General features: G+C 44.6%; 1 protein-coding gene across 10 annotated transcripts in view; it reads right to left on the bottom strand.

Moving 5' to 3' along the window:
• Nucleotides 1–10,975, bottom strand: part of LOC116946800 (calmodulin-binding transcription activator 1-like) — a 640,058-nt gene extending 629,083 nt beyond the window's left edge. For all 10 annotated transcript variants that reach the window (XM_032961954.2, XM_032961960.2, XM_032961958.2 and 7 more), the window contains exon 1: nt 10,842–10,975. In XM_032961954.2, coding sequence (XP_032817845.2) covers nt 10,842–10,866 — 25 coding nt within the window. In that variant the 5' untranslated portion in view covers nt 10,867–10,975. The remainder of the gene's footprint in view (nt 1–10,841) is intronic.
• Nucleotides 10,976–15,481: the final 4,506 nt, after the last annotated feature.

The raw sequence follows: 15,481 nt of genomic DNA, 5'->3' as shown, positions 1-15,481 counted from the left end.
TCGTTGCCAGTGTTTATTGTAAACGCAGCACTTTTTTTAAACGACACACTTCTTGCATGCACCACTCTGCAGACAATTTACCCTGAATGTGCCTGATCTCACTAGATCTCAGAAGCTATGCAGGTCTGAGCCTGGTTAGTATTTGTGCAGGATGCTGTCTAAGAATACCAAGTGGTGTGGGCTTGAGCTATGAGGTGTCCAGAAGATGGCAGGAGGGACAATGGATTATTAAATCTATACGTGCGGAGCGGTGTCATTGCCCCATGCACACAAATATTTTGTGTACTCCAGTTCCTAAAATTTACCAAATATCTCAAAACAGGGCCATCTTGAAAAGGAGTCTTAAGATTCAGTAAGGCTTCAATGAATAAATGTCATTATTATACGCTGTAACAAAGAAATTGTTTGTTCCTGGGAAGCAAGTGTTATTTTCCAATTGCTTATGCCTCAAAAGTACGGAAAATGGCTATTATTCCCCACAAACTTTGCTTTTGTGACCAGGATAGCGATATTTTGAATTTACCTATTTTCAATGAGAAAACGTGGTGTGCATTTGGGTCATTCCTTCACGTAAAGTCCTGGTCACAAAAGCAGAGTTTGTGGGGAATAAGTCATTTTCTATACTTTTGAGGCATACGCAATTAGAACTAACACTACCCAGGAACAAAAATCATGTTACATAGTGTCATCACTGAAGTCTGACTGGGCAGAGGAGAGCTCTGCACTAGGCTTATGCGCAACTTATCCCAGTGTCCCATCCATGCCCTGAAGAAGGCACTGTGATATGAAAGTACATTACCGTATACATCTATCGTCACATGACAAAAGCAGGAAAAAGAATCCGGCCCTTTGGTGCACCATATTTTTACGCGAACATCAATTCCAAATTCGTTAACATGGGCATTGATTCACAATTGGAAATACGGTATGGTTATAGTGTGGCCTGACATTAACAGTACAGCTTTGGTTCAGCTTAGTCTAGTTTTTTTTAATAGAGATGTCATGCCAATGTATCACCTTTTATTCGCATGTCATTTTTTTTTTTTAGTATCACACAACTCTCAGCTGGACAAAACACACATCACTCCATCTCGGGCAATAATCTGTTTACAGCTCCATAAAGTTCATGGTCATGCTACAGGGAAGACTGCCCCCAGCATGGTAATGTGGAATTTCCACCACTGACATGTGAACCCCCGCCAACATTGGAGGGTCTCTCCGGATGCTCAATTGAGAGATTTGGGCTTTGACTGAAGACATGGATTTTAGTTTCTGTTCCTTGTGCAATCGTCAGTAACTGAACCGAGACAAGCTGACGGGGAACAGAAAAAAAACTTGCGCGTGCATCACCCTACTGGGGCAACAGCTTCATGAGCTGGCTCGGTACCCAGACACAGGCATTAGCCCTCCGAGACAACCCGGCACACCGTAATCATTTGTCCATGAAGATGACCCTCTGTAACAATGCAGAGCTTGAGTTATTGCACTGCATGGCAACGTGTCCTTCGTCTGTAAACCTCGTTCACCAAATGAGCGTCTGTGAACGGGGGAAATTCAGATTGGCATCCAATAACATTGATTCATCGGTTAATATCGATGCTTAAGCTCATGATACTTGGGTCGAAAAGCACGCGTAAGAATCTGTATTAGGCGTTTCGATTTAGTCTACAGTATGTTGTATTTAATGGGATTGTGTAACCGCTATAGTCAAAGCACTGCTGGATTAAAGTATCCCTACCCCGTGTGGGTTACAGAGTCTGTTTGTGTGATGATACTTCACCACTTTGGTCGGTGGAGGCTGGTTAAGCAGGGGATGGTTTGGGGGTGGGGTGCAGAAGTGTGGGGTGTCCAGGAACGGTTCAGGTATCACTCGCCACCGATGTTAACCGTGAGCGGCAATAGAATTCAGGATGCCGAGTTCACAGGGGCAGTTAATTAACCCACTGCACCCGTAAGCGCCACCCCACAGTTTTCATTCGGAGCATTTTTAAATTTTAGAATTGTTCTCTGCAGCATAAGTACGATTTGACTGAACACCTTCAAATTGTATTACAACACTCTTAATTGCATTTTTAAAGTATCGTATAGATAGCGGGAATTTAAAGTAATTGCATTTGCACATTAAAAGAATACAAACTCCTCGATATTGTGTTGACTAATTCATTATATAGGAATAATACATTTCACCTCCTTGTCGATCCACTGCTGGATGAAGGCCTTCCCATGCCATGTGAGCCATGAGAGCTGTTTAACTGTAGAGTACGTCACCACACTAGGCTGGTTCGTGTGGGTTGGTCAACGAAACTAAACATTTTATTTTACCAGGTAAGGCCCACTGAGCTATATGGGTCTTTTTTCAGAAGCGACCCGGCATCAAATGCTCGCTCAACAAAGTGGCTCATCACGTGGAAATTTATAACAGCCAAACACTCTAAAATGCATGTTGATTCTAATGTGGGTGGAAAAACCGGACGACCCGGAGAAAATTCCACACCACCACAGGGAGAGAGACGTGCAAACTCCAAATATACAGGCGTCAAGGGTTGGCTACGAACTCATTGCCTCCTGCATGCCAGGCGAAGGAGTTAACATCTCGCCACAGTGCCGTAGCCTGGAATCAAACTCGGGGGAGTCGAGCTCGGGGCGGTGCGGGCTATCCACTGCACCACTGCTTCAACCCTCAAATTGACTGCACTGTGCTGAATAAAGATATTGTTTTTAGTATGCAATTTGTGTGATCATTTGTCATTGCAATGGTAATTGTAATGTTTTATGCACCATAAAGACTGTTTAAAAGGTTAACACTGCTTCGTAATGCTAGCGATGGGGGAGACTCATTTTCGTCAAATCAAGTGCATCTGCATAAAAGGTCACTCATTCTCCTCTGCTGTTCCTACAGTCTTGCACGGCCGTTTACTTTTCCGTCCTTGTATCTGACTTGCCCTCTGTACATTGATTTTAAACTGTGTTCTCTCTGGATGCTTTATATAAGTACTGTACCTTGCTATGACCCATACACAGAGCGCATCAAAGCCGAGTATTTTTGTGTTAATATCTGCTTTATCCTCACCGCACCCTTGTGATGTATTGCCCTGTCACAATTGTGCGGCGTCTTGAGATACCTTAGCATTCTTAAGCTACAGAAAAACCAAGACGAATTGCATCGTAGGGTACTGTATGCTAGGAATTTTGGCATTTTCAGCTTTTGCAGATAATCTCGGACACATTTCCGCAGAAATATAATTCAGCAACGTGCCATTTATTGACTTTTAAAACAAATGTGACCAAATATGGGACCACGTCATCCAATTTTTTACTGCTTTCCAAACTTTTTGGGGATTTCCATCGTAAGATATGGTCCAATAAAACCTAGGCTATTGAAACGCAGTTGTTATTGCAACGTCTGCTTCATGTGCTCCCTTTTATTACCGGTTTCTTCACAGTAAATATCACATGCCAATACGTTTACATCGTTACAACATGGTGCAATGCTTCAGTTTATTTGTTGGGACGTTAATTTTAACAGACTGCTGCTGTATTATGGATAAAATCGCACTGTGATATTATTTTATACTATTTATTTTTTATACTATAATTTTAATATAAAAAAACATTAATGGCTATGCTTTTTTTTTTTACTACAATTGAGTTAGGGTGGTCGGGTGGCTCACAAGGTTACAGCGCTGAGCTGGCACAGTGAAGATCCTGGGTTCGATTCCAAGCAAGCAACTTGTAATTAAAACCTGGTTCTCTAGTCTACAGTGTTGACAGTCTCAGCATGGTCACGAATCTATGCACACACAAAAAGAAAGATACGACATGAAAATACAATTCTTGCATTTAAATGGCCAAATTGGCCAAATTCCAGGTCTGAGAATTTTAACAAGATGGGTTTAACTGGCCAAGTGATGAACATTACTCTGAGTGGCAGAGCAAGTGCTGCCCCCTATTGCATGGGCTGGAGGGCACTTGCAAGCATCTCATGGTACTGTAGTTGTGTGACATTTCCTTTGGCAGATCGTTTTCAAACACCAAGGGTTGCACAGTGCTCTGCGAGAGATCAGATCTGAGTTTTATCCAATAACGTGACGCCAAGAACACAATCGTAATAAAACTGAACTGAGCAGAAACGTGGATATGTTCAAGGAATATTGTTCATAGGTTAGCTATACAAAAACCACAGGTGCGCACTCGTGTCTCTTCATTCTTACAGATTGTGCCCAGTAGGCATAGTGATATTTAATAATCTACAACTGGAAGCAATGCACACTTGTAAAAATGTGTACGTTCACATTGAATAGAATCATTGTCCGAAAATGAGACAGGCTTGTGCAGAAGGGCTCTTATACAACAGACCAAGAGCGCAATAAAAATGTCACCACGATCACGCTTCACAAAGCAAAAATATGGTAGAGTCAAGCAAAGAAAAAGGAATTACCTTTTTTTATCAGCTTGCGTAAGGTACGGTACATAAAAAGAATGAGAACAACAGGGCTTGAAGCTGCGAGATTTTACATCGTACCACGGTAGGAAAAAATGGAATTTGCCCCTATAGGACGTCCACCGAAGAGGTGGAGCAATTAAATTAGCTCGTGCGCTGGCGCTGGGCAGATCGTTGCATCCCGGGAGCGTGGGAGGTGGCTTAGGGAGGCTGTCATAAAGCAGAGGATTGCCCATGGCTGATGATGATGATAACAGAAGCAAAGAACCTTTCCTGTATTGGTGGTGCTGAGGAATTTGGGGAGGTACGCATCAGTAAAAGAAAGCGAGCCGCTGTTTATTTTTCGGGCTGATTTGGACCCCTCAAGTAGTGTGCAATTGAAACGGCTGCTTGCCATCTGCGAGGTGCAAAAGAAATCAATTTGGCTTGCGATCTCCATTGGCTTCATCAAGAGAACAATAACGACCGTACTCTCATGATTGGCGTGAACATATTTGTACAGTTAGTATGAGTAAAGGTGCACATTATGAATTCACAACCTTCAATTATATACAGCCGAGCTGTATTGTAATTGCAAAAATATTAACCCGTGCGTTGGGCAGTGCGTTATCACCTGCGCGTGGCTTATGACCAAATACCAGACGTTCTTTTCATGCTGCAGTGAACACCTGAGACATTTTTAATCACCCAATTAGGCCAAAAAGAGTACTTTTCATTTTTTTAATGAGGTAAATAAAGCAAAGCCTAATATTTCAGTTTAAAATGGTCATTATGCAGAGCACAACCGTGCCCCACATACTGAAGGCCATTTCAAAGGTGGCGGTAATATTCCGTTGGTAATCTATAAATTAAATATAGGAATGGCTTTTTTTTCCAAACATGAGAAAGACATCCCCCACGAGGTACAACAGTGTCCTTAAGGAGAAAGGGCATTCGTGCAGACAAGAGACAATATGCCTAGTAGCTAGAGGTTAAAGGGATAAAGAGGTCAGCTCCTTTTTGTGCTCGAAATCAATAATTCAGTGTCAACAGGGAAAAGTAACAGCATTTTAAAGCTGAAGTTTCAAGTCCTCTCGACAGCGGCGAATTAACATACGGTTTGGACGTTACCTGCCAGTTGAAGGCTCACTCAAACGCCGCCGATTGGTATGCAGCAGCAGCAGCAGCGACAGCGGCGTCAACAAAACACCGAGCGAAAATCGCAGCACCGAGAAACCTTAATTGATATGCGCGCATGGGTAACCTCGGTGGGCAGAAATCCAATGCAGATCCTTCAGCATTATTGCAACATAATTGTCCGAGCGAATATAATTAGCCAACTACTCTCAATTAAGCGGAATGTTGGTGGTGGGAGGCTGGTGGGTGGGTGGGTGGGGTACGAAGCACCGTTGGATGAAGGCTTTAAGATACAAAATTATTGCCAGCTGCAGAAATGCGGTGACCTTAAACAGCAGGAGGACACCACCACATGAGAGAGAGAGAGAGAGAGCGGGGGGGTTGGGGTGCGGGTGCAGGGATTCTCTTCCGATCGCGAGCGGAGCTCCGCACACGCACGCGCGCAGGGCACGCGCGCAGCTAAGGCTGCTCGGACACCCCGAGCGTAACTTACGAGCGCGTGACCATTTGCAAAACGGCAACAAAAGCCGCCGCTAGAAGGGCCACGGGCAGCGCGAACTGCGCACGTGGGCACGAAGCAGCACGCAGCGCAAGCGGGGAGCCAGGGAGGGAGGGGGGGTCTCGAAGGCAGTGTTTGAGGCCAGGCTGGTGGTGCCCCCCTGGAAGGAGGCGGTTCTTATTCAGGCAAAAGGGGGGGGGGGGCACACAAATGGTATTGCCAAACCAGACTCGCTTGCCTCATCGGTTTTGGTGTAAACAAAAAAAAAACACCAACAAAAGCAATCTAAAACCTCACAAAACGACTTCTTCCGCGTTTCCGATCGGCTTAGCCAGTGTGCCACTGTCGCTCCATTTAAATACAAGTAATTACAGAAAAACAATATGGTTACTTGGAAAATAGTTAACGTAAATGCAATTACATTATGCATGAAAATGACTTCTGGGGGCAGCTGTCAAACAATGGCAGACAAGCAATATTACATTGCTACACGTTTGTTATTGTACATGTTTATTTTAAAGTTATTTTTCTTGTAATGGATGTTACAGAAGTGACAATGTCTCCATTACGGCAATGATTTAAACTAAGGAATACTGCATCAAGCTATTTTGTGTTTCAGTCAGTCAATGAATCTGAGATGCAATTACTGTATTATTTCTTTTTTTAAAGAGGACCATTTTAATGTTGCGATTTTTATTTGCCATCTATTTTTTTTCGCTTGTTATTGTTTATTTCTTTATTGTGACTTGTGCATATATGTCAGAGAAGCGGTGTTGTTGTTTTTTGGTCGATTTAAAACTTCTTGACTCACAGGGTGATTCAAAATCAACTACCAACCACTAGTACTAACACACATTTCATCGTATGCCGCTAAAAATGCACTCGATTTTAACATTAAAATACATTCTCATGCAACTTCAATCACGGCAAATCACAGTGTATTGTACGTCGGCATTTTGAAAGCTGCTAATTAAATAGGACTGCGTTACATAAACACAATAATGCCAAACAGCGGCGCTAATACAGGGACGGACGTCAACGTTGATAAACACACTTAACGAACATAATTTCCATGCATGCCCCAGGCGTGCACAATAGCCCCCCCCAAAAAAGACACACGTCTCAGCCTTCTATAAATTATGCCCCGAAAACTCTGTCCAGCAAGGAAATCAGCTTTCAAAGGCCGACATTTACAGCCAAACGGTGTGCTTGTTACAGCCTCCAGTTGTAAATCAGGCAACACACAAGGCACGGCACTAAAACATGTTTGAAACATACTACAGTGGCGGTAGGTATATGAAAAACAAATAGCTACCGTACCGCACACGTGTGAGTATGTGCAATTTCGTTTAGACCACACACACTACAAACAGCGCACACTCATTGATATGTACACACACACACTATACGTGGGGCTTCAAGCCAGGAAAAATACGTTGAGAATTTAATCACTGATTGCATGTAGAATTAATAATACACGCTGTGCAACTACGTATCACGAAGTATTGCATTATAGTGCACATATAACACCGTGGTATGTGATAATAGCCTGTGTAGCAGGTTATAATCGGTTGTCATTTATAAGTGCTTAAACATTATGACCAAGAGGCACCAGATATCGGCAGATTTCGGAAGCTCGGCAGGATTTTTTGAGACTGAACAGCGTTTGATTTGCGGGACCAACATTGGCTACAGATCGTGGGGTTGCGTGGTGGACAGCAGAGGGGCATTGCTTTTAAAGGGACATTGTTATACGGTACTTCTCGGCTCCTGCGTCTGTGGCTGGCCACCTTCACCTATCTGCGCTGTGACCAAACGGGTGGTCAGCTATGGGTCAAACAACCCCCCCTCCATGCCCCGAATAGCGTTGAAAGGCCCCCTCATCCAGCAGTGGATTATCTAAGAGACTGCGCATCATACCTGTCAACTCCTTATCAGTGCCCTACCTTATTACAGACCAATTCAGACCTTACTGGTCACCCCGTGCCCTTATAAATCTCAACGTTCATCCTACAAAGTCCCATCACAAGGGAGAAACACTAAGAAATGGACAAAAATAGGATTTTTTCCCCCCCACGTATTGAAACGGCTGTACGCCGTATGGACCTGAAAACTAAAATTTTCCTGTTCAAGAATACGGAGTAAGCCGTGTGGTTTGACACGGTATGGACGCGCGCACGCGTGTTCATCATTACGGTAAGCGACATTCGCGTGTACACACACACAAGCAATGTCTTTTGCGTAAACCTATATCCATAGGCATGTATGTATGTATGCTCAGTTATGGCATAGCTTTTGGGGGTGGGGTATATTTATTTGTTTATTTGTGACAAAGGGGGGGGGGGGGTAGGAAACCCGCACGGGATTTCCAGCAACCAGCAACAACAGAAAGATACGTGCAGGCGAGAAGCAATGCGTGCTATTGCACGTAGGAGTTACAACTGCGAAGCTCTAAAGACGCTGCTGTGTGTGCGCGCGTGTGTGCATGTATGTTGCTCGCCAACAGCACTGGCCCCAACAGTCTGTTAAGGCTATACGGGGGATCTTTGTCTTTCCGCATGTATGTTACGTATGTGTCGGAGCGTAGCGGTGTAGCGGTTAGCGCGCTCTGCTACGAACTTGGGAGACCCAGGTTCGATTCCCCGGTCACGGCCAACACTGGTGACAATGATCTGAACCGTTCCCGGGCCTCACTCAGGTCGACTCAGCCTCAAATGCAGTAAACATCGCCACCGGTGAGACAAAGACGGACGGCCTGGCGTGGTGCCGGCCACCACCACCCCCCCCATCGTGTGGCGTGCCTGCAGTCATAGGTGCTGCTCGCTTTACCACACTTGCCCCAACAGTCTGTTAAGGCTAAACGGGGGCTCTTTGTCTGTATGCACGGCTGGGCAGTTAGTTGTACAAGCCACGTCTGACAGCTGTCAAGCAGGGCACACAACACGGGCATAGCTGACCTCTCAAAACGCTGTGTCAACAACAGTCACGCCGCGTGTTGGTTTGGTAGCATTTAAAACGAAGCATTGCGGCTATTCAGGGCAATGCTGACACGTGGGATGACAATTTGTGCAATGTGAGGAAGATGACCTCAATAAACACTGCGTCAACAAAACGCAGTATTGGTATTAATAACGGAGTGGTTCAGTAGAATAGTAACCCAAGCGGAGAATTAACACTCGGAGAAATACAGCAATTAAATGCACGACTAATAAATACACGTCGAGCAAGGAAATACATAAGTCCTCTTAAACTCCAGTGTTCACAACAATAGCATTAATAACACAACATTCTTAAGGACAGTAACGCGCAGGATTAACAACAACATTATGAAGAGTACTAAGAAGAAGGGAGCAATTCAAGACAATACTACTACTGCCAATGTCATTTCACAATGTGATTTTCACAATTAATCACGGCCCGTATCCCTAACGTCACACGCTTGGCAATAAGGGCAAGACCTTTAAAAGATGCATCAATAACAATTATATCAATAATTATAAGGGACAATTCTGACAGTACTGTGGATAAACCAATGCGCTCTTCACTTGCTACGACATACAATGCTTAACGAGCAGTCCACTCTCTGAAATTAAACTAGCCTCTGACAGACTCTCTCAACAATAGCATTTATAACAATAATAATTACATGTCTCAGTGACGAACCTGCCACAATACTGCATCAATACTGACACAGAATTAACGATGCAATGATGCCAGCCTGCTCTTCAATCGCAACGACAAGAGTATCACACTAACATCACAAACGAGCTGCACTGGAACTAGCCTCTTAAACGCTATCTCAGCAACACAGATGGTTGACAAAAATAGCAAGAGTTCTTGGGAACAGGACTAAAATGATGCTGCAATTGACATAGGCATGACAATTACATCTTCGTCTACCTGCGAGTGACCAGCTCCGCTACATTATTAACAATATTTAAAAAAAAACACACACACTGTTTATACGAGCTGTCAGAACACTATACGCACAGACCAATAGTTTTAAGAGTATGCGACAATTAACATCTGTATACTTGTTAAGATCAACACCGATACTAATAATCGAGAGCAACGCTGCCGCTACATCAATCGGCACACGCACGGAGCACCACCACCACCACCACCCCCCGCCACGGTGTTTGAAGTCAATTTAAAAGCACTGTTATTAACAAGCTGTCAAACAGCATACACACATACAACATGCAAGCCAATAGCATTAACAGCACGCGCAATCAGTACAGCAATACAGCTGTTAAGGTCAACACTCGCACTCATAAGAGTTGCTGCCGCTACATCAGTGGGCAACGCGCGCACACAGCCCCACGATGTTTAAAGTCCATTTAAATGCCCCGCACGCCGGCGGCTAACACGTGCGCTAGCACGCGTCTCTCTCCCAGCCTCCTCGCCTCGCTTAAGGTTTGGCTAGCCCGCGAGGAGAGGAGACGAGACGCGGGAGAAGGGAGACGAGAAAGAAGAGCTGAAGAATGGGGAGACCGACAAGAGTAGAAGGGGATACTGAGGTGGGCTATCGAGCTCGACCTCCCATGCCCGGATAGGAGCCACTCAGCCCGGCAGCACAACCCAGCCACGACACCCTCCCCCCCCCGACCAAACCTCCTAGGCTACCCCTGTGCCGGCGGGGTAGTCTAGGGGGTGACGGCGGCATCAGGGTGACAGGCAAGCGAGACGCGGCGCAGAGGAAGGGAGAGGGAGCCCGCGGGAGCCCGCGGGGGTCCGGGGCTAGAGGGGAGGCGAGGAGGGGGAGCCGCGGCGCTCGGGCCTCACCTTCCGGCTTCTTCACAGCCGCCATTTTCACTTCCGAGTTCCGTCGAGAGGCGCGCGCGTGTGACACGGGGCCCCGCCCCCTCGTGCCACCACCTCGCCCCTCGCTCCGCCCACTCGCATCCCGCTACGCCCAGTCGCCTAGAGGCCACGCCCCGACATAATGTTGAGGGTGCCCCCCCCTCCCTCCTACGCGAGGCACGCCTACTTGTTATCGGCCACGCCTCTTGGCCCAGGCAGGCCACGCCCCTACCCAATGTCCAGGGGAGGGAGGGGGGTCCCCCGATACGAGCCACGCCTACTCACCACGAACCACGCCCCTTACCCCAAACCAGGCCGCGCCCACCCCAATCCAACCCGCCTCCTTAGGCTGACCACGCCCACTTGAATCCGAGCCCTTCCCATACAGCTCGCCCGCGTCAGCGGGAAATAAGCCCCGCCTTCTGGCTGATACAAGCCCCGCCCAGTTCTTGTTTAACCACGCCCACCCCCCCTACGTCCCCCCACGAAGAGGCCCGGGGCAGCCACTCAACACATTCGTCAAAACACGCTCATTGCCTTAGAAGCAAAATATTACAAAAAGCGACGTTGCAGGCAATGACTCCTCCTTCATACCACATAAATGGGCAATTGACCGAAGCACTGTCCATTCAAAAATGTTCCGTTTAAAGCCATATTTTGCTTCAACAACATCATTAATTATTCTTATATATAGGTTTATTTAAACATTTAAAACATCGGTACATAACGTGCAATAAGCATACATCGCAATCGTAGTGCACAATTTCGCCCAGCATTCTTCAACCTGCCACTGTTATCAACAAGCGTGGGATGATGACCCAAGATTATGCGCTGCTCACGTGAAACACGGCTCCAGGTGTCTATCCTGTACACAATGATGCCTGCAGCAATGGGGTTGACTATTGCCAGATTACGGACACGTCTTAAGTGAATTGTATACCCCAGTGCTGTAATCATGTAACGTTGGGCGAACGTTGGCATATGGTTGGAACTATTCGACAAAAGTTGGCCCAACGTTCCACACGTCTCACCACGCCTATTGGCATATCGTGAGAATCGATTGTGGAACATGCAACCTAATCTATGGACCGAATAGTAAACCACTGTTGTCTGCACTCCTTCAACGGAAGGAGTAGGAGAAAGAGCAAAAGAGCACGAACTCTCCCTCCCTCTCCTGAAGCCCTCTCGTCGTGGCCAGCAGACCTCTCGACGTTTGGCATTTAAGCTCCTGGACATATTGGCGCCGTGCGCAAGGCCAGCATAGAATAGTGAGAATTACTGCAAATAAATTATGGAGGCAATCAACACGTTTCAATGAGACAATCACATAAAACAGTATTTGATTGAAAATTAGAAAAAAATTGACAGGCACAAGTCGATGAATATTTAATCGATTAATCGTTTTCCATAAATGCATATCGGTAATTTAATTATAACATTGAACACATTCCCCAGAGTCACTTCCACTATTGGCCATGTGGCTCCCGTGATAATCGCATTTGCGAGTGTGTTATGAAGAAGGCATTTCCCAAAACGTCGCCTCTTGTATATATTACAAAATAATGTATTACACTTGGAAATAGGTGAACTCTTCTATGCAATCTTTATTTGAAGCTTTCGTGACTGCAGGAATCCATACTCTTTGGTTCTTTCGGTAAAGTCACATTAGGTAAGGGAATAGAGTTACGGTGGGCGTGGTCACGGTGAAGTGGGCGTGGTCGTTTATCCAATACGGTTTGACGTGGCAGGTTAACGAAATGTAGGTGTTATTTGGCACTGATTTATGTGGCCACACCTTGCTGAAAAATTATATGGAAATCAATTGGCCATGTCATATTTCCCCTACTTAAAGAATATCAGCGAAATTAGCAAAAGCGTTTGTAAGACTATGTAACATATTGAGTGCTGTAATTTAAAATATTGTTCGGACAAGTTACATTTGGCTGTAAAATAATAATGCTATTTATTTGATTGCTGTATAGTAACTGTAGTCATTACAGTATTGCAGTTAACTGTAGGTGTCAATTTCAAAGGCAACGTTATCTCCTTAATGTAATTAGTATTTTAATGAAATGTTGAACTTTATTTCATTCAAGTGGCCATAGACTTGGGTCAGTCTCACGAATCAAGTGTGGATATCCATACAAGGGCAAGGTTTTGCAATGAAATAATGAATAAAAACATGGTTTCTAGACAAGCCCGTTTGTCCAAGTGGGCTGGCCAATAAACATAATTAAAGACGATTCATCAGTTAGTCCAACACATCAAGTTGTAAAATATATTTAAGTCGTAAAATATGTTTGAACGTGTGGGTTTGTGTTAAGTATATGCTTGACCACCAAAATGACCATGTACTCTTAAATATGATTGACTATACAACCAACAGACACCACGCTAATTTATTATTTTTATTTACAGAATGACATGGCTTACCAAAGGGGCTGGCCAATAAACATAATTTAAGACGATTCATCAGTTAGTCCAACACATCAAGTTGTACGTCGATCAGCCCCAAACGATTACAGGACAAGTGAAATCCATCAAGACGGAGTGAAATAATTAGGCCTCTTCAAGTGGCCATTGCAAATTTATGCACAGGTAGGCTTAACACCTGTCCTGGTTTTCCTCAGGACCGTTCTTTTTTTGTGGGCATTTGTCCTCGGAAATCTCTTTAAGCTTTCCTGGATCATTAAACATTAAAAGCTCAATTTCTTTGTCAGTTGCGTAATAATAATATACCACTCAAAACAACGCTTCTCCACTCTTTCTGTATTTGTGATATGTGATGAACAGTCCCGTTTTTTTATCTCAGAGGTGGCAAATCTATTGTGCAGGGTTAATGTATATTTTTGTAAAAGTGTGCTACTTTTGTGACATATTCATGTCTAAATGACATTCAATCCTCACGCTATGAATCTGATACTGCTTCATGACTTCTCAATAATAAAACTGATGAAGAATGGCGTGGCACCTTTTGGAATCACTCGTAAAGTATTACACAGTTTGTCTTCTTTCGTTTTGCCTTTGACACAGAATCGCGGAACGTTCAATTCTCTTACAAGGGAGACACCTAGTGGCGTTTCACTAGTTGGCAATTTAATTATATAAATGAACCTTATGGCGGGAAACCCGGGGTCCCATAAGCCTCCGGGCACTCGCAAAAACTGCGTTGCGACGTCGTTTTACGCCTGTTGAAGGCGAACGACACGGCTGTTTATATCCTCTCGACGAGCTCTACACGATGCGCTAATCAAAGTTGTGTTTCTTCTTGCGTATTCGTCCTCGCCGATGCACTTGGACGAGACACTCCAATTACTGTTGGCGAGGTGGTTAAGGTTATAAATACTCGTGTCAGGGTACTAAGCCAACACCTGACACGAAACGTTGAGGTACTTTGATATTTAATTTGTAAATTATATATTCAGTTTCTATTTCCGATAACTCATTTCAGCTCACTTTCAGTGATTACTAAGTGAAAGGTTTTTTTTAGAGTTATAATTTCATCTCAGGTATATATATTAAAAAAGTGTTAATTTTTCAAACTGGATTAAATGATTCGTTAAATTCATTTCCGTGATATTTGTTCATGAAACAGTGATTTCAGCGTCACGTGGCGATAACTTAATCTTTGACATATGGTGATAAAAAAAACTAATCCCGTTGAACAGTGAGTTTGACGTTCTTCAACGTCATCATTAAAAATTGCACGAAATGTTTACCCCAACTCATGAACTGGATTGGTTTATAAAGTGACAGGTTATTCAACATATGAACGGGTTTTTTTTTAAATATACATATACTGTCACTGAGAGGAAAATAATGTTTAACCAAATGGCGCTCGTTAGGAAATACGAAGGTTCACAGCCACATTAAATACGCACTACAATGACAAAAGTTTAAAGCGATTTGAAGCATGTTTTATTTTTTTTGGGAGGGGGGGGGCAGAGCTTTGTGACGTCATATTTGAGGGGGGGGTGTCTGACTCTTTGTGACGCCGTGTGACGAAGGGGGGTCAAAAATCGTCCAAAATCGCGTGACGTCATTTATGGACGGCCCCTAAGCAGCAAACAGGGTGGCCCAAAAGTCAGGACACAGGGTTATTTAAATTAATTTAAAACACTCGAATAAAAAAGGGTTATTGTTTAGTCTTTAAGACACGAGCCTTTTGCCCGTCCAAGGACGGGTGTATTGCGGTAAACCTGAAACTTGCAAGCGAAAAGCAGATCGCGACGTGATATTCACTGCATCAATTCGTGTGCAGTTTGTAAAGGCGCGGTGACACAGACCTATTTCATGTTAATGTTATGATCCCTTGTTCATCACGACGTCCTTTTTACTCTGTCTCAACAGCGTCACGGAGATCGCGTGACGTGAGGGTTCTGCCGTTGTAGTGAGGGTTGTGAGTTGACGCCGAGGAGGGGGGAGGAGGCGCCTCGGCCCCCCATGTGGAGTGACGTCAGCCGCTAATTATTATGAATGGGGGGGGGTGGGTGTCCATTTGGAGGACGTCACCTTATGATTATTAATGAGGGGGGCTGTTCGATGTGGAGTGACGTCACGAGCGTTGCACACAGACATTATTGGCTCATTATAGTAGGTAATAATAATGGGGGGGGGGGGGG

This window comes from Petromyzon marinus, chromosome 28 (genome assembly GCF_048934315.1).
Source record: "Petromyzon marinus isolate PM22_M1 ecotype Great Lakes invasive population chromosome 28, UKy_Petmar_22M1.pri1.0, whole genome shotgun sequence".
Classification (NCBI taxonomy): domain Eukaryota; kingdom Metazoa; phylum Chordata; class Hyperoartia; order Petromyzontiformes; family Petromyzontidae; genus Petromyzon; species Petromyzon marinus.
This window is presented reverse-complemented; position numbering and strand designations above follow the sequence as displayed.